The sequence below is a fragment of the Triturus cristatus genome, chromosome 10 (assembly GCF_964204655.1).
Source record: "Triturus cristatus chromosome 10, aTriCri1.1, whole genome shotgun sequence".
NCBI lineage: Eukaryota > Metazoa > Chordata > Amphibia > Caudata > Salamandridae > Triturus > Triturus cristatus.
In genome coordinates this window covers 986,626,989-986,647,378 of record NC_140593.1, presented here as the reverse complement: position 1 = coordinate 986,647,378, position 20,390 = coordinate 986,626,989, and the positions used below count along the sequence as shown (strand labels likewise).

Below are 20,390 nucleotides of genomic sequence, written 5' to 3'. Positions count from 1 at the left end.
CTTCCCTTTGTAAAAACGATGACTCCCCATGAGCAGGAACGGTTTAATCTACACTACTGGACATAGTAAATACAAGACCTCCACGCTGCACACCCAATTAAAGAGAGGGAAAATACTTTTGGAGTTTTGGAGAATACCAATTAGTAATTACTTTGTTTTAACCAATGGTAGGAGAATTACAATAGTTTTATCTTTTTTTCTGCTACTAGAAATATAGCTTTATTCTGGGCTCCCTAAATTTTGCAGTGTCATCCGATTAGATCTTAGAAAACCATTATATTTGTGGCACACCCAAAGAGTTGAAGTCGACATGTGGCGACTGCTCGAGCTTTCTGTCTTGGGCTACAGGATGCTTTTGCATATCTCCTGTCCTTCAGAGGCGTCAGGATCAAGGTGGTCCTCAACAGAAGTTTAAGAGTTATATGAAAAGTAAATGAAAAACATAGTTGTACCTGCAACACGTAACCATCCCGGGCACTCTGTTGCCGCTCCAGCGCATCCTTCAGCTGGTCCTGCAGCTGGAGATTCTGCTCAAGGAGCTGGGAAACCTCTTTTTGGCTCTGCTCTAACTGCGAGAAGAAAAAAGGAAAACAAACAAGAAAATGAAGAGATTAACTAAATTACTGTAAGAATGGTTTTCTTTGCACCATCTGATTATGTTTAAACTTGTGTAAGCGACAAGCTTACGATTTTATTGCAAGACCGAAAGCTTCTGCATTTATCTTCCTGTATATACATATACGCTAAGACATACACTAATTTTCTCATGAACATTTGGGGGAAAAAAGACACCGGAAGTCACAATGCACAATAACCAATACACATGCAGCCAGTTCATGAACAATCCTAACCGGGAGCAACAAGTCCTCTTTTCTTCCAGTCATGTTCATCTCTTACCTTCTTTTGTTATCATTAGGTTTTATATTACATGCATTTTATATTTTGTGAGGCACAAAGCCTGCTGCACGATTCTTCTCATGACCTTCCTGTAGAGCACGGCTTGTCTTGCTTTCATAGGTTATTATATACGACCTCTGCAGACCAGGATTCTTCACGACTACCTGACTAAAGTTCCATTCTGATATAGACATATTTTTTCTGAGGCCCTTGATTAAACTCCAGCTAAATTTGCCAGTCATTCCAGTTATGAGCTTGTTTGTCGTCTGTCTTTGGTCCTTCAGCCTGCATACCTTGTGTAGTATTTATTTAGAGTTGAACATTTACACACATTGCTAGATTACTAATCACATTATATATTTTGGCAAAATCTTCAATATGTCCATGGAAAATCCCTTCTATGAAGAGGACGAGGATAAAATGAGGCCACGCTGGTTTCACTATTGAAACCTGGCAGGAACCCGGTAAACCTAGGCTCTTAGCGCCCGTTAGCTCTGTTAAATACAGACTACAAGATCCTGGCCTCCACTCTTGCCAGACGTATAGCCCCGTTTGTGCCGTCTCTGGTACACGCAGATCAGAACGGATTTGTTCCCAATAGAAGCACTTCATATAATATTCATAGGTTGTTTAGAGTCCAGAGATATGCAACGAGGACCTGGCCTCGATCCGGATGCCTGATATTAGATCTGGAAAAGGCATTTGACTCGTTGGAATGGCCTTATCTAGCGGCAGTCCTGCGCAAATACGATCTAGATGATGAATATCTGCAGTTGGTGCAGCTGTTGTACCAACGCCCAACGGTGAGAGTTCGTATGGGCAAGCTACTATCGGAGGAGATTAGGGTGAGACGAGGTACTAGGCAGGGGTGCCCCTTGTCCCCGCTGCTCTTTTCCCTAGCTATGGAGCCATTGGCCTCTCTCCTTCGAGAGCGTGGCGAGGATTGGGGAATCCCTTTATGCGACGGATTACACGCTGTATCACTATATGCCGACGATCTGTTATTATACATAAGAGACTTGCACACTGTACCGCCGGCAATTTCAGCGCTGTTTGGTAGGTTTGAGGCAATATCGGGTCTAAGGGTGAACTGGGCCAAGTCGGGCGCCTATTCTTTCTGTGAGGATGTGGCAGAGGCAGATATAGTAATTAATGGGACTGCGCTAAACTGGTATGCAACCACGTTCCGATACCTAGGTGTATATATATACCGATCCCCAGGGGATGTGCTGGAAGGTAATCTAGTTAGAGCCATTTCCTCTATCAAAGCACAGATGCAATTCTAGAGGACGCTGCCGCTAAATGTGATGAGCCGCGTCACCTTGACAAAAATGATAGTGCTGCCTAGACTCCTGTACCATTTTGCGAATCTCCCCGTATATGTCCCGGTTCGGCTATTTAGAGAACTGGAGGGGTTAATCCGAGGCTTGATCTGGAACACAGGGCGCCCCCGAATTGCCCTACAGAAACTGTACGCACCCTCGGAGAGTGGAGGACTGGCAGTGCCCAACCTGGAACTCTACTACTTAGCTGCGCAACTACAATGGGTCGCGAAGTGGCTAAGTGGGAAAAATGTAACGGACACGGCGACGGAAATAGCAACCTGGGCGCAGAATCATTTCTGCGGACTGTTTCACCCACTGGCAAAGATTCCCCGACCAGTGCAAACACCCATCGAACTGGCGCATAGATGCTACAAGAGGAGCCTTCAATTAACGAACGGCACACTCCCATATGCACCAACATTACCTCTTCTAGGGACACCTAGGGGCAGAAATTACATAGCTGACGCGACATTAATGCCATGGCTGGTGGCGGGGGTGGAGACACTTGGAGATTTGTATGTGGAAGGCACATTGATGACGTTTGAGGCGCTAACAGCAGATATTGGATTGCCAAGGGCCAATTCTTCACATATGCAACAATCAAACGGATGCTGACTCTAGCGTGGGGCGATATTACACATGAGCCGCCGGCGCATCAATTACTGCAGTATTTGCAAGTGATGGGGGAGGGGTCGCATTTAATACACTGGCTGGTGCAGGCCCTTCTCAGTCGTACAGGGAAACTGCTACATAGGCTTCGGGCCAACTGGACTGAAGACAGAGGCCGCCCCTGGACGGACAAAGAGTGGGAACGAGTGTTGGCCAGCGCCATCCAAGTCCCACGTAACTCAAGATTCAAGTTAATACAGACATACATACTGCATAGGGCATATCTTTCGCCAGATAAAATTAATAGATATTTTAATATTAATACCTCTGAGTGCCCTCTGTGCCGTCTCCAGGGTGCTAACCTGCTACACATGTTGTGGTCTTGCCCCAAGCTTCATACTAACTGGTGTGCGATATTGGCAACGCTCACTGCATGCACAAACATAGCAGTACATGATAATTAGGAAGTCTGTATCCTGGGGCTCTATAAAAGAAATAATTCACATAGAGCAAGCAATTCCAGGACTTGGGTCTCATAACGGCGAAACGACTCATAACCAAACGATGGAAACATAAGGAACCGCCAGAGATCTCGCACTGGAGGAAGTCTTTGGAGGTGTGGGCGCAGGCGGAGAGCACCATCCTACACAGGGAGGAGACGGTGGGGTTGAGAAAGCATCCCATTGCACAGACTTTGGATGACATGCTCAAAAAGCTAGTGTGCTCCAGTGCCCCACAACAGCCGACGCCCGCACAACAGGTGGGACCTAACACTTGATACATCACCAGATAATAGAGGAGGTGCTACACCTACATGCTATCTCGCCCAGACTGGTTGGCGCAGGCCGAAACCTTGCATTCCCTAAGTATATTACATGTAAGTGAACGCAACCCTGACGGCTACACACACGTAACAACAACAGTGGTGGCAGCCCATACTCCCTAACGGCACCTCAATCGAGACATGGCAACTTGCAGATGGCAGACACACCAGGCACTACGTACATATCCCTATAGCACATTGACATCTTTTGTTTGTTGAGTTTTATTGTTAGGTATTGGAAAATAATTTTTCTTTTTTTTACGTGTTGAATATTATAGGAAACAAGAACGACAACATTATGCGAGCAGATGCGACATTTCAGGGCATATATGGCTCCAGCTGTAGTAGGACTGTTTAGAGGTGTATCTTAATGGTTGGGATTTGCAATGCACAGCCTTCTCACACAAGAGCGAATTACTTCCTGTTTAGTATATTGTTTGGATGTCCTGAACTTTGTTGCACTCTAGACTGTAGTCGGCAATGGGCACACTAAAGGCTTCCATCCTTGCGCTCGTTTGGAGATGCTAGAATGTACGGGCGGTTAATGCCCTAGATACTTGATGGCTGGATGAGCATCCAAGAGCTATGGTTAAAAATGACTCCAAGTTTATGGGGAAGTTACGAACACTGACTGCTCTCTACAGAGTCAGAGGTCCAGGGAAGTTATCTGGAAAGTGATGCTTATTGATGCTAGACAATAGATATGTTGTATTAGAAAATTATAAAGAAAATGTATTAATAAACAATATTCCCCCCCCAAAAAAATGAAGAGGACGAGGATGCACAGATTTTTTTTTTAAATCTGGTTGTCTTCAAGAACTTGGTCCAACAGGCCGTGGTTGATTCCATTTAAAATATTACATAGTAATTACTTAGTGAGTCACACGTTCAGATATATACACTCACACCCATACACACAAAAACACACATATCCAGTCACAACACTCACAAATAAATATTCATACGTGTACACATCGAACATTTATAAAAAAAAAACAATTGCACTTCCCTGCTGCAGCTCTCAGGGATGGAAGTCTCAGAGGTCCCAGAAAGGTTGGGACTGCTGCCTTTTTCCAATGGCTCACCTTAGGTCAACGAACGAGGGGAGGCAGCAGTCCCAACCTCATCACAACGTGGGATGGGTCAGTGAGAGTTGCTAATCCCAATCCACTCTGTGATAAGGCATCAGTGATAGACACTCTGCCTTGGGTACTTCAGGGCTTAAAACTGAGACCCCAAAGGGCGAGGCTATCAATCACGCTCCCACTCGTCACAAGGTGGAGGGCCCTGAGGTGCTTTACCAGACTGAAGAGGTCCCACTCACAGAGCTGCAACATCTTCAGACTGGCAAAGTAACCTCAGGCAGCTTGCACTTATCTAGCTCCTGACTGCCTGACCTCAATAAGAAGAATGCTTGTCAGGCTGACCTTTGCTCAGCCTCACAGACACTCTTCCTGTCGCAAAAAAGGTATGAGGGAACGGCCACTCTGCCCATTAGGATGGACAGCGGCTGATCAAGATCTGGATGATACTAAGTGGTTTGGGTCCCCAGTGGACAGGCGTAAAACTTCTCTTAATGAGACATCAGCGGAGTCCACTCAAAGAATAGAACTGACAATTTTGGACACCACGGTGCACCTATGTTCGATCCTTCATCCTAATTCAATGGAATAGATCCCAACGGATTATGTGGCATGATACACTTCTGCCAGACATCATCAACCTTTGGATAGCACAGAATAGGTTAAAATCAGAATGTCCTCTTTCTTCCTTACCTCGTGGTATTACTGCAACTCCGTTATAGATCAAAATAGGATGCTCTTCTTCTCTAAATTTGGGGAAAGGGTTTTATTGGGCCTCAATTAATTGCCACAGTAGACTTTTGGATTTAACAGGTCCTCTTTCAAGAATACTGGATATATCGGAAGTGGCAATGCTAGAGGGCACATAGATTGATCCATATACTCTTCTAATTGGGCACCAAGGACTATCTGTCTATTAGGTAACTCCAATGCAGCAATTGCTCAAGAGAGGCGCAAAATTCACCGGACGACGATTGACCCAAAGCTGGGAAATGTGGCAGTAAAGGAAGCTGGTCCACAGGCAAACAGTCTGTCGTTTGGAGATCAATTAAGAAGGTGATTATGTCGCCACAGTTTCTTCAATTGGCAAGGCCCAGTTCAAATTTAGTGAAAATATTTTTGTATTTTGGATTTTTACCCGGACTGGCAAAGACAGTAGCCACTTTGTTGGACGATATTCCTCAAGGGGCGGAATGCCTTTAAAGATTTCAAGTCCCAGGTTTTTCCTCAAAGGGGCAGGTGAGTTATAAACCAAGGTTCTAGCCAAAGAGAAGGTCAAATAAAAGGTAAGCCTTTCAAACTCTGGTCAACTTCTACTAGGGGTTGTTTGATTTTTTTCCCCCATCCTGCGTGACATGACATTACGGCAGACACCCTGGGTTATGCAAACAGGACATGGGTGAGGTATAGAAATCTACAGAGAGCCTTTTCAAGATGTTCTTCCTTCTGCTCTCCATGTCTCAAAGAATAAGGACTTACTAATAACTCAGGAAGTGGATTTTCTTCTTCATAAAACGCTATAGGGGTAATGTCATACGATCCTTTGGTTTCCTAAGCACAGTTTTTCAGGTGCAGAAGAAGAGCAGAGTTCCGTCCAGTACTAAATCTGAAATAATTCAAAAATATGGTAGTCTATCATCAATTCAAGACGGAGACTTGTATCCATCTCAGAGATTTGTTAGTGGGTGATCCAATTGGTTCTCCAAGTTGCATGCCTCACAATGCCTATAAATAAATCCTTCAGGAAGTTTCATCAATTTCAATGGAAAGGCTTGTTTGACTAATTTAGGTCTCTTCCATTCAAACTTTTGTCAGCCCCATGGTGCTTTAGGAAAGTTGTGAAACCACTAGTGGTTTACTTAATTGCGCAGGGAGAAAGATTATTAGTCCACTGGACAATTTTCTTCTATTGGCTAAGGACAGCGACCCCCTTTGTTAGACCAGCTACCAATAGTCATCAGTTTGTTGCAGAATCTGGGATCCTAAATAAATCAAGAAAAGTCTGCTCTAGTACCCTGAAAGCAAATTGAAGTTTTGAGTTTTCTGATTGATTCAGATACATCCATTTTGCAACTACCACAAGCCAAGGTGAAAATGATAAACAGGGGAAATTCTTTACAGATTGAGGAGGACCACCTTTTCCGTTGGACTTCTTGCTAATTTGGTGAGCCTTCTAGCATCATCCATTCAGATGATTTTTCCAGGTCCACTTCAATATCGACCTCTTCTTAGGCTGGAGATCTGTCAGGCTCGGTGAGGCCTCTCCTATTTACATATGTAAGTCATAATCAGGAATCCAGCTCAGAAGTTCAATGGTGGGTAAATCATCTAATTGCTTGAAATGGGAGAGCAGTTTTTGGTTCCACCCCGGATCTAGCATTAATCTCATGCAAACCTGGCGGGTTGGAATAAAAGATATGGCTAGTTCTAAACTGGCAGTACATGGTTGGAGTAAGAGTCATCTCTGCATATAAATATTTTCAAGATGCTTGCAGGCTTGTTTGCAATCCAGAGCCCTGCAAAAACAGGTAAGTTGATCTAATCTCCTAGACTGGAAACTGTTTTTGCTGCAAAGGGGACTACACACTTCCCACAACCACTCAAGGGAAGAAGGAGGCGAAGGAAGAGGTGTGGTCCTCCCAGCAGCCTCTTCCCTATACCGCTCTACCACAAACTCCATTAAGCGGGATGCACGTGGGCCACATGGAGGACTGTCCATAGCAGTCAAAACCAGGAACAGTAGGGCAGGGCCACCCCCACTGGCTCTTCTGCAGAAGCCACAGTGAAGTAACAGAACTTCATGGGCATATGTGGATCTGGCTCTCCTTTGGGTTTACATGCAGATCTGCTTACCGAAAGGGAGATAAATCGTACTAGGGCAGGAATTTAAATGGTTATGGTTTCCAAGCGCCTGTATAGCATTAAAGAATTACCCTAGTTGATGAAAACCTAGCCGATAGCTTAATCTCACTCAGTTAAAGAACATTCCCTTAAGTGAGATTTGAAATTCTGTTCAAATTGAATCCCCCCTATGTGTTTCAATCAGCCACCCAGATGAACTGCGGTGTAGGGAATATTAAAGAACAGGAATTCCATGAAAGAGCACACACAGACTAGACAATATTAGATGACAGAGACGGACTCTCAACCTTAACATGCCCCTTATTCTGTTGGGCCTTTTCCACTGTTACTGTTTCTGACATAAACACTCCTTCATCACATACAAATGTTCCATTCTGGAACCTCATTATATCTGGCAAGGGACGCCACCCCAGAGAACATAAGAAAATATCTGAGGACAGCAAGTTATTGTCACATTATCCTATTAATGTTTTGAGCTAGATCATGGTTGGTATCAAAGCTTAAGTAGCAGACTCAGATTGGGGAGATATTATTGATAATTTCTGGAAGACACGGTCTGCTAGTCCTATTTATAGATCTGGATATATTATCAACAGCATTGAGATGCAGCGATCTAGAGCTAGTCGCGTGTCAGGGCGTCTATTGTTATGGGTAAGATTCTCACTCAGTTTTCTCATGACCCTGATTAACACTGATTCACAGGGGTAACTCCAGTAACCAGTTATCTCCAACTTCACACCTACTTAACACCTGCAGTGTTTGTCAGTGTAATCATCACAGGAGATTTCAATGCAACGTTTGAGCCTCTAGACTTCATGAATGATTTAACTACCAACAAAGATGAATTCTGGTGTGTTCCTAGTTTAACATCTCTCCTTCTGAAGAATTGGACAGCTACAGCCTTACAGCATGCTGCTTTAGTACTAACTCATGGTTTGTATACATGTAAGGTCACTTGCCCTCTGATAGGGTTGCTTGCCCATAAAAGGTGACTTCCTTGATGATTTAGCTACAACACCTGGTCCTGGAGTCGATCCTTTAGTTGTATCTAATAACAGAAGGAGAATGAAGTGGGCTAATATCACTTTCTGTGAGGAAGCGCTTACTAAAATATACAAGACCGTGCTCACAGCTATAAATTTCTTAGTTCACCATTCATCAGTAAACTAGCAATAATCGAAGTTCATAATAAACTATTTGCATATTTAAAAAAAATGTATATATTGCCCAAGAAATGGAACCAAGGGTACCTGCATCTAAAATAAGCACTCAGTTAACAGTTACTGCAGGGCGGCTACAAAAATACACATTTCTAGAATAAAAAGCAAAAAAAGGAGGCTATATTGAAGGTCAGACTGGGCTTCAAGAATATTGAAAATAAAAAACTAAACTAAACTTGGAAGAAGCAGCAATTTAGCATGCCCTCATAGAATCTTGGAGCTTGAAAAATACGAAATCCTTCAGGCATATTCCATCTCATGGTAGCACCAGTGATGTAAACTGGAGGTTCATAATCAGCCGCTATCTGGGTCCACCCTGATCTTATCTTGATACTGATACTTCTGTGATAATAGTATCTGCTCAGTGAACACTCCCAGTGAGTGGGCAAAATCCAATCATATTTTCTCTCCATGATACCATTCAGGCCATTCGAGCACAAAAGCTAGGAAAGGCCCTAGGAAAGGCCGTTGGGCTGGATAATATTCCGAGCGATTTAATCTGCTCAGAACATTCAATTTAGGAATCATTTATCAATAAGCTTTCAAATACGATTGAAGCTAGAGCACCAATCTCTGAATCTTGGAAAGGAGCTTGAAAAAATTCCAATCTATAAAAAAGGTTGCTTTAACGCTCTTGGGAATTAACATCGTATAATCTTAAATAGACATGGTGTAAAACGTTGTTAGCAAGCAGGTTCTTGACAAATTGTTGTTTGAAGTGAAATCAAAATATTGTCCTATTTTCACGCAGGGTTTAGGTCAAAAGGGAGCGCTGTGGATCATCAGGTTTTCCACTTTTTACAGCTTCTGTGGAAACCAGTGCATATTAATCAGGGCCATCTGTATCTAGCTTTTGTTGACTTCCGGGCAGCCTTTCACCTGGTCAAAAGAACCATGGTCTGGAAGGTTTCGCAGGAACAGGATGTCCCTGAGAATCTATTATCTATGATAATACAGTTATATTCTAATACTTTTGCCCAAGTTTGATGAGGATTAAATGGAGAGCTAACAGATCGAATTTTAAAATAGAAAGAAGAGTTCACCAGGGTTACGTTATAACACCAACCCTCTTTACTTTATATATTAATGGTTGCATATATCCGATGCTCAGTTCCTGCACTTACCTGGCCAGCCAAGATTACGGAGGCCCATGTTAATCTGGCCCTGTCTGAACATTTGACTCGGACCAATGCCCTCGACCCCTCACAAAACGGATTCCGTGCTGGGCACAGTACGGAAACTGCGTTACTTGTGATGGTGGAAAATCTCCGGGCAATGTTGGATGCTGGTCAAACGGCGGCGCTTATTCTGTTAGATCTTAGCGCCGCCTTTGATACGGTAGATCACAGCATCCTCCTGCGTCGGCTCGAGGAGACTGGCATTGGCGGTCGGGTGTTGCAATGGTTCCGCTCCTTTTTAGACGACCGTTCCTTCTGTGTTGCCATCTCTCCCTTCAAGTCCAACTACCATCTACTGGCCATGGGGGTTCCGCAAGGGTCCTCGCTGAGTCCCACGTTGTTCAATCTTTACGTGAGACCGCTGGCAGATGTCGCTAGGCAGTGGGGCCTTACCTTAGTCTCATATGCTGACGACACTCAGCTGGCGGTTACTCTCAGCGGGGATGCGGAGATTGAGGCCCCCAGGTTTCAGTCCGGACTGAAGGCGGTGGCTAGCTGGCTGACAGGCAACTGCCTTCAGCTTAACGCCAGTAAAACAGAGGTGATGGTCGTCGGGAAGGGAGTGGAGCTGTGGGGCGACCACTGGTGGCCGTCAGAGTTGGGACCTACTCCGATCCCGGTATCGGAAGTGAAAAATCTGGGGGTATGGATGGATGCGGGCCTCTCTTTTGTTGGCCACACTAAAAAAACCGCGGCCTGTTGTTTCGGTCTTCTGAGGGGTTTGAGACCTGTTCTCAAGTTCTTTGATGCCCCGACCAGGCAACTGGTAATCCAGGCTACCATCATCTCTCGCCTGGATTACGCCAGTTCTCTCCTGGCTGGGGCTAATCAGTCTGAACTAACCCGTCTACAACGGGTTCAGAATGCTGCGGCAAGGGCGATCGTGGGCCTGCCCAGATTCTGCTCGGTGACTGGTGTTCTTCGCTCCCTACACTGGCTTCCGGTCAGGAAGCGCATCCTCTTCAAGGTACTGTGTCTTGCTTTTAAAATCTTGCGAGGTACAGGTCCGGAGATCTTGTCGAGCTGTCTGTCGTTCTATGTTCCTGCCCGCAGCCTTCGCTCTCAGGGTCAGGCCCTTGCGGTGGTTCCCAGATTCAGGCTTAGCAGAATGGGAGGCCGCTCGTTCAGGGTTATGGCTGCGTCAGCATGGAACTCCCTGCCTGTTGAGATTCGCATGTTGGAGGACCTGTTGACCTTTCGGAGGGCTATAAAAACCTTCTTGTTTTAGCCCTCTTTTAGTATCTGTTTTTAGCCTGTGGTTATGTTACGTGCTTCCTTGTCTCTGCGCCAGGACGCTCCTTGGCTGGAGTATCTGTGCGCACAATAAATAACCGTAACATAACATAACATAACATATTTTGCAAATTATACATCCATGATTTCTAAACATCCTATGGGTCTACATATATTGATTGTTAACTTTAGTGAGTTTTGTTCATCACTTGGCCTACAGATTAATGCCTCCAAACAAAATTCATGACTTTTAACCCACATAGATCCTTTCATGTTACTGTCAGGGTGGGTGAAATTCCTTTTGAGAAGGTCTCTGACTGATTGTCTGGGAGTCAGACTATTGAGTTCTCATTCATGGATTCCCCCTATCTTAATTTTAAAGGATAGAGCAACTGCTGTTTTAAAATTTGTGAAATACTCTAGTTGGTGCTTTATATCTCCAGTGTTAGAAAGATATAGAGCTCAAGCTCTAAGCAAAGCACTTTACAGTTCTGAGATATTTGGTCATTGTGTTACGGACCATTTGGATATGGCTGGAAATAGATTCATTAAATCTCTTTTGAAACTCCTGCAGCACGCCCCACAAGTCTATTAAACGTCAAACTGGGCTTCAAAATGATAACCAATTTTGCCAACCGTAGGCCCTTAATGTTTCCAGAGGGGATGGTACGGGCCCCCCTCCCTTTTGAAATTGTGGCTGTGACCCTCCCCCTTTTAACTACAGCTGGGTGATGGGGTTCTCGGGGCCAAAAACCGCCCGGAAATGGTGGTGGTGGGGGGGGGGGGTCCTGCTCTCCTCGCAGTTTATCTCAAAGCCTGGGCAGCAGGGAATGGCGTCCAGATATAAATCCCTGTGATTGATTGGCCAATGAAACACCAGTGCTGTTCCATGAGTGGACTATTCCTTTCACCATGTATCAATGCTGAGCTGCAAGGCAGTGGTGGATTAAGTGAGGGATGTCCAATCATCTATTTGCTATGCGCAGATAGGCCTGTTACCTGGCTGTACAAGGTTTCTTGCCATTCAAGAGATAGATCTCTATTGTGTGTTGGAGCTTGCTTATCAGGTGGGGAGACTGGTGTAGGGGAGTGTCTGCACAGTGTACAATATTTTGGGTAGCAGGGTCATTTTTCCTTATGCACTTTTACCTATCCATGAAAGACCTCCTGGGTTCCAGATCTATTCCTGCTATGGCAAGATGGTCGGTGCAGTTGCGTTTCACTGTGTCCTGTAGGGAGGGGTAAAGTTTTATTCTGAGATAAGTCACATCATAAATAACTGTGGGAAAGGGAAAAGGCTTTCTAGTTGGACCTTGTTGCTCTGTGGTATGGTAAGGATAAGGGCATGGGTTTTCTGGATGTTTACCTTGAAGCCGGTTACCCTGCCAAACGCATCCAGCTCACTCACAAGGGCTGGGGCAAAGAGTGGGGTGAGTCTTAACATCGTCAGCATATAGAACTACTTTATGACTGCTATGGAAATACCAGTGTGTGTGTTTGGATCTGCTCTGCTAGTGGCTCCATTTATAGGGCAAAAAGACGTGGGGACGGCGGACATCCCTGGCGAGTGCCCCTACATATTGCAAAGGGTTGGGAAGTAAACTCATTGACTCCAACTCAGGCATTGGGGTTAGAATAGCTACTCCAGACCCACTTCACAAATCTCTTCCCCCAATCCCACGCTATTCATATTATGTTGAAGTAATGGCTAGTGCACTTGGTCAATGCATTGATTGACAAGAGTAAGGCTGGAACTTGAGGCCGGGCCTCTGTTTATGAGGTGGAGTAGGCATTTTGTGTTGTTGCTGCAGCCCCTTTCAAAGATGAACCCGGCCTGGTTGCGGTCTAAAAGATCCTGAATGTATGTGCTTAAACGAGCTATAACGCAAGTAAAGAACTTGGCATCAACATCTAACACAGATATTGGTTAGTATGTAGAGCATAATATCGGGTAATTTCCAGGTTTAGGGATCACAGTGATTACTGCTCGCTGCATTCTTTTAGGGTGGACACTGGTCTCTCCAATGAGTTGTAGAGGCAGGTGAGGAAAGGAGGTAGCTGGGGCCAAAGGGTTTGTAGAAGCCATACAGTCCGGGACCTTGCTGACCAGTAGTCAGGATATGACAGTGAGAACCTCATCCATGTGGATGTCTGCCTTGAAGGAGAGCTTCTATGTCAGGTGTGTGTAATGTATGTACTGATTTACTCAAGATCTGCCATTTCTGCTGTGTAAAGTTCATTGTAGAAGCACTTGAAGGCTAGTGCGATTTCCATATCGAAGTGGGCTCTATGACCCTCTGAGGTCTGGATCTCCGAGATCCAGCCCTTATGAGCTTGAACTCTCAATTTATGGGAGATAAGGCGTCCAGCCTTTTGGCCCCCAAGTAGTATTTTGATTTGGTGGGGGGAGGACATATTCTGCTCTATCTCAATCTACCGCTTCCAACTGTTTTCTACCAAGGGTTAGTTGTCTCCGCACTTTGAGCTCCTGATTGTTTATGGGCTTCCTCCAGGGTTCTAATGTGTCCCCTCTAACTCTGAGCCTTTTTTGCTTCTGTTATTGTTAAATTCACAAATATAGTTATGAAGGTTTACCTTATTACTGCTTACAGCATTTCCTAGACCAGGGAGGAGGGAGTGCCAGGTGTGTCATTTGTTTGGAGGAAAAGGTAGATGATCTCCTTGAACTCTTATCATTGACTCTTATGTTAGAGGTTTGTCAGAGTCGACAAGACAAGAATGGGCTGGAAACCCCAGGTCCTTGTCAGGGGAGTGGTCAGACAGTGCCCCAACCTCCATGAAGGTCCGGCAAATGGCTGCCAATACACATGGGGATACTCAGAAATAATCTGAGCGCATGTCTGGTAGGAGGCTGAGAAGGAGGTAGAACACCTTAGGTGAGGGATGTAGAGAGTGCCATGCATCTGCCAACCCCACTTCTCCCAGCTGCTGCAACCCGGCAGAGGTAAAGGCTCTGGACTGGTCTGCTTACGGGGCTTATCTGTCTAGTGATGTATTTTAAACACGATTAAATTCTCCCCCTAGAACCATGTTGGCGTCCAGAGACAACCAGGCTGAGGGCGTTAAGAAACTGCTCTCTGTGGTTGTTAGGTGAGAAGAGCATGGCAAGGGTAAAGGTATAGGCATAAATTTAGATGTTTAGGGAGAGAACTGTTCCCGGTATTTCTGCTTGGGTTTGTTAAACGCCAGTAAAAACGCCACACATGTTTTTTTTGCTGGGTCCAGAGGAGAAGCATAGCCTGTCCGAATCACGGGGATTGCAACCAATCTTTCTTAAGGAGGTGCGTTTCCTGTAGAAAAGCGATAGCTCAGTTGGAATATCTTAGAAGGGACAAATGTGCTAAACGCTTTGAGGGGAAGTTAAGGCCCGCACATTATGGCTCAACATATTAACCATTTCGAGATGGTGGGTGGTATCTCTGTATGGTAAGAGGGCAGTTAGTGGTTTGGTTCAGGGTTTAGCAGGTCTCCGCTCGGATTCATTAACCTTAACTGTGGGTGGGATCTCAGGATGGGAGTAATAACCAACTGGGGGAACAATAAGGAAAATAACTCTCTCCTTGAGAATTTTGGGTTTCTCGTGTGCCGGGGTTGTGTAAGCAGGCAGAGGAGCGGGGTATTCCTTGAATGGGATGTGTGTCAGCCCTGCCATTCGTGCTCAGTGATATGATAGGATATAGTAGTGGCACTGGCCTACCTGAAAGTCCATTTGCTTGGTGGGGATGCCTGGGTGTCCCAATCCAAAGGGTGTCAGAAATGTTTGTTTCTTAGGACTGTTGAGTGGGGGTTAGTGGGCAGTTTGTTCCTGGGCAGTGTCTTGGCTCTTAAGTTGTTGTAGTAATGCCATGCATTCTCTGCGTTTTCCGTCTACGGTGGGTTTGTGTGCGCCTCCCCTTGAAGAATGCCTGGGAATTCTACCAACTGCTCTACGTGTCATAGGGATTTGGGGATGCGGACCATGGTCGGCGTCACAGGTGAGGCCTCCAGCCCTAAGATAGAGTGGGCTTCTTTCATAGTGTGGACTGCGTGCGTTTCCTAGTTCCACACAAAGATCGAGCGCAAAGGATGCTCTTGTTTGTATTTGATCCGCTTTTCACATACAAAAGTAGTGGCCACTCTGAAAGAGCTGCGTCGCTGAAACGTAATGGGGGACAGATCCTGGTAAAGCCACACTTTTACACCCTCACACGAGTTTGGGCCCTTGTCCCTTGCTGCTGTTATCATTATAGCTTCTTTTAGCCAGTAGTTATGTATGCAATTTAGAATATCTTGTGGCTGGCCTGGTTTGTTCGAAGGGCATCCAGACCTGGGTGTTCTTTCGAGAGTGCCCTCTTTCCTGGCTATGTCTAGAAGCATCTGGCAGAAGAGGTGGGTAAATATAGCTCTCCAGATCGCTTGAATCTGCCTGAAGTGGGACACCCTTGATGCTTTAATTCAACCGGCAAAACCGTTTTCTAGGTGTTCCAGGCAGAGTTGCAGGTCCGCATGCTGTTCTTGCAACTCCAGCAGCTCGTGTCTGTGGTTATCTAGCTCTTCTTCCCAAGTGTCGCTGTTAGTTTCCCGGGTGGCCACCCGGTGGCCTAGTTCCTCCACCTTCCTTTTTGAGGTCTTTAATGTCTGTGGCAATAAGTGTGTCAATATCATCCATGAGTTTGCCTTCGAGTCCTCTTGGTCAGGATTCGTGGATTGCATGTCTGGAGCCACAGGTTCCGAGGGGGCTGTGTCCCTTGACGATTCAGGCTTTTTGGAGACTGCTTTAGTTAGCAAGTCCTTGAAAGTGGAGTCTTTTTTTATCCCTATGCACCACAATAGTGGTGAGAGGTGCCGCCCAATTCGCTGGGTGAAAAGCTTTGAAAAACAGAATAATCAGTATGGGGTCTGCGGGGCATCAGAGTGCGTGTTGTGCAACTTCAATTGCTGAATTACATCTTGCCGATTGCCCCTGGATGTGGATCTCTGCTGTGCCCCTCTCATCTTTTCCCCATGTTGCCCTTCTCAGCTGTCTCAGCTAGGTCGCCTTCAAGCCTCTGTGGTCATGAGTTAGTGCCTCTACATCCTCCACACTCACAACACTAACCTTGCGTCAGGGTTAATGCACAGTTCCCGCCACTGGCCTTGCCAGTGGTCGCTTGTCTTTTCACAACCATTCGCTCATTAGCCTCCCCCACGATGTACCAGAAAAGCATCCAGGAAAGAGGTGCAGGATACAGCGCGAGCAGTCAGTTTATGCCTTTCTGTGGTGTGGGTCTCAAGAGGCGCTGATTGGGCTGACATAGCGCCTCTTTACTCCATGCAGTTAATTGTGGGGAGCTAGTGTGGGGATCAGCACAGACATCGGGGATCTCGTGGTACTCCAAGCCAAGCTGGATGGCTCTTTATCTTACTTACCAGTCATCTTGTTCTGTGGTAGCAGGCCGCGCAGCTGGTTGCGCCTCTCCCACTGGCAAGGTTGACGGACTCTTGTCTCTTTGGTTGTGATCCCACACTTGCCACCAAGGGAGGATCCCAGGCGGTGTGGCCAATGCCGGTAGCTAATGTGCTCGGGTGGCAGAGTTCTGTAAAAGTGCTCCTACCTGGCTGCCATCTTTCCACGCCCCCAAAATATAACTTTTAGAAGGTTACCTTAACCCTCTTTGAAGCTGCAGGTGACCAATTTTCATTAGCTGAATTGCCCAGCTGCATCTGGCCTGAATTAGGTGTCAAAGAGGCAATGATCTGGGATGGGGTTGTGTTTCCTTCCCCTGACAGGAAGACAAGTTGGGGTGGACCATGGACTTAATTAGCTGCAAAGAGGGTTGCTTAGTCACAAGTAAATGATCAATAACACTGGGGAAACCCCAGCTTTTGTCCCCAAAGGCAAGCTGCAACCAAAGAGCAGTGAGAGGAAAGCTACCCCCAGGACCAGTTTGGAGTGACACAGAGGAGGGAACCGCTCACTACCTTGGCCACACCTCAAGGTGTGCACACAGGCTCTGCAAAAGGGTTTCCCTACCTTGGATTTCGAGGATGAGGAGTACTGTGAGATTGTCTACAATACAGCATACAGGAAATGCTGAAAATGTGGGTAAGGTTGCCCCCTGGAACTTTTTCCCATTTGGTTAGTGAGTGTCCAAAGTCTTCCTCATCCATAGGCTGGTGAACCCTACAAAGCTAGAACTTCACCATCGTTGCTCAGAACACTTTCAGGACCTGCGGAAGATCAGAAAAGGACTCGATCTTTGACCTGAGTGGAGCCCTGAAGGACTGGACCTGTTCCCTCTTGTACTCAGGACAAAGAAGTGGACTCAAGAGTCAGTTAGCTGACTGCATGTGTGGCTACATGGATATAACAAGCTTCAGGAGGCCTTTACCTGGAAGTACCCAGCTGATAAGTGGGTACTTGGACTGGACTTTGATGGTGGCCTCTGCCGGGCACCTAGAGAGTCTCTAGCTCATGCCAACATCTCACTTCCGGGTGATAGTGGGGCTAGAAGTGTACTCCTGTGATTGCTTGGGCACAAGGAAAAAGTTTGAAAACCACTGAAAACATTTGCTCCAGAGCCAATGGAGCCAACCGCAAAAAGTACCTGATTGTCAGATCGACAGCATCTGATTAGATTTTAGATTCCTCCCCCTGAAAGGTTCCAGCGTCTCGGAAAAAATGGCGAAGTCACTTTCTGTTTTGGGACTTAGAAAATCTTTCACAAAAAAACCTCAAAAGCTCCAGAGCCTTAGCGGAATTACCTGTGATACATATCTGAAAGCAATTCTGCTGCAGCAGTTTCATGGTTGGAAATACCAGTTCAGCCTTTTCTTGAAAAAAATGACATTCTTTTTTTGAAATAAGACTTTTAACCACGCTTCAGAGGTAAGAGCGAGTCAGAGATCAGTGTCCATCAACACACAAGGTAGAGACAATCAAGATCCTGTCTGCAAGCCATGCAACTCCAAAAGCACTTGGTGCATATTACATGTATGGGCCTATTGGCTAGAAGTAAAACAGCAGTCTTCATACGACATGGCAAAGCCACCTCCCTTTCTGTACCAAGGACCATGAATTCAGAACTACACAAAGTGAGCATTTGTCAAGTCAAAATAAGGTTGAAAACCAGGTGCAGAGAAGCTTCCAGACTCGTTTGGTAGGATATTTTCTAGCTAACCATAGGCAGTTTGCCTGCCCAATGCCAATTTTATCAGGAGCTATTTCAAGGAGTTGAAGAACGCTCGAGAGGAAGTGATGGGTATATTGAGTAAGAAGTACAGTAAACTAGGAAGTACAGGCATTTTCATAACTGCAACACAGATTGCGAATGAAGATTGGTGAGTTTGAGCCAGCAATCACCAGAGTCTGATAACGGATTCAACACTTACATCATTGTCCCTGATCATCTCTGTAGCCACTCTTGCACCCTGATACACATTTAGCACACAGAGTCTTCGGTCCATTGTAATGTAAACTCTAAAGTACACTGCGATGTGCTCTCAGTCAATGAGAAAAGCCACCAAAGTACAGAATCACGCACAGGATGAGGAGAGATTGTACTCTGGATCTCTAATATGCAACAGGACATGATGCTCCTATGATAAGATTCTTATACATCTCCCGGAAAACCTAATGTATCCCATGTGTACAATGAACACATATTGTACACAAGAGTAGGTCCATTGCCAGGGCATAAAATAGCAGGGATAGCGGACATAACTGGCAGGTGCCATACTTAATGACAAGTAGGATGGACAGTACCCCACTGATTCTCATTTTAGCTGTCTGACACGATTATCTAAGATAACAACTAATTCCATTTCTTAGTCTACTGAGCATAGTCATCATGTATTCCCATTTAAGTTAACCTTTTTTCCATATTAAATAACAGCAGCGGCATTCACCTCTGGGTACCGTTGATCCACAGACACAAAAATAAGTGCTTTTATACATGTTTGACTAGTCAGGAATGAAAACAGCTTGGGCATGCAGGACAAGTTCCAGCATTAGTGAAAAGTGGCGGCTGGCTGTCATTTTAGCTAGTATTATGGTGTTAGGTTTGAGATGTGACAAGGGGCTGTGTGAGCACAAGCGGTGTCTGGTTTACCAGGCTTTAGGAGTGTAATGACAATTGCTTCTGTAGGGGTCAGTGGAAAGTGGCCTAGACCATGTGTCTCATCAAACATTGCTAGAATATGCAATTCTATGACATCTAAATATTAGTTATTTAAAAGTCTATGGGGAGCTTATTAGCTCCCAAAGCAGGCCCATTATGCCTATCCTTGACTGTGTTTTTTTTTTATCTCACCCACTGTGTTCAGCTGCAGTAAATGTTTCCTATTTGAATCCTGCAACCATGGCATAGTCAGTCTGTAAAGATATTCTCATACCATAGCCCAGAATCATATCTGTGAAGACTATAGTTCACAATATTCCCTAAAACGAGCAGCGACGACCCAGGTATCATGAATCACCCAATTGTCAGCGGTTTCTAATAAAGTGATATTTACCAAAAGCCCACCCTGGTCTCAAACTTTTAGGTAGCATTTTTCAGGGACATTGACTCTCTTTATATGCCTTGAACACTGCATGTTTTCAGAAAATTTGACCTTGAATTCGGCATTGTACCCAAGCTCCCTCAGCTTGGAGTGCATGTTGCTAAGCATCTTGCAATGACTAGTCTATTTCAGACTTTAAATCTGTGCTTCCAGCCTTACCAGTCTTCCATGGATCAAATTAAGAATACCCAATTACTTGGCAAAACAAACATGGATATAGGTTTACCATAAGATAACATAGTCAGACACCAACCCCTGCTTATTACAGAAGGGTTCTGAAATCTCTTAACCTACCTCTGCCTTTCATACAGCACCTGGTAGGTCCTATGAGGGGAAATGCCAATTGTGAACACAATTGGTCTGAACCAGCAAGTCCAATTTCATAACAATCCGTTCATGGTCTCAGATTGTCTACGAATAAGTTTATGCTTGCATTAACTACATACAGACATCTTGTGTGAAAAAACAATAATCGATGCAGGAGTGCACACCATGGACAGATGACTAAAATATAATTCCAGAGGACATCAGATTCTTCAGTCTCAACATATTATATCATCAAGGCTTGTTATGTGGAGGATTTCTCCGATGGTGATGGACTGCCCCATGGGCAAGCCTAA

The 20,390-nt window shown here is 45.2% G+C and overlaps 1 protein-coding gene across 4 annotated transcripts in view; it reads right to left on the bottom strand.

Moving 5' to 3' along the window:
- MPRIP (myosin phosphatase Rho interacting protein) overlaps positions 1–20,390 on the bottom strand; it is a 753,461-nt gene that overhangs the window by 179,440 nt on the left and 553,631 nt on the right. For all 4 annotated transcript variants that reach the window (XM_085628921.1, XM_085628923.1, XM_085628922.1 and 1 more), the window contains exon 15: positions 453–569. In XM_085628921.1, coding sequence (XP_085485047.1) covers positions 453–569 — 117 coding nt within the window. The remainder of the gene's footprint in view (positions 1–452; positions 570–20,390) is intronic.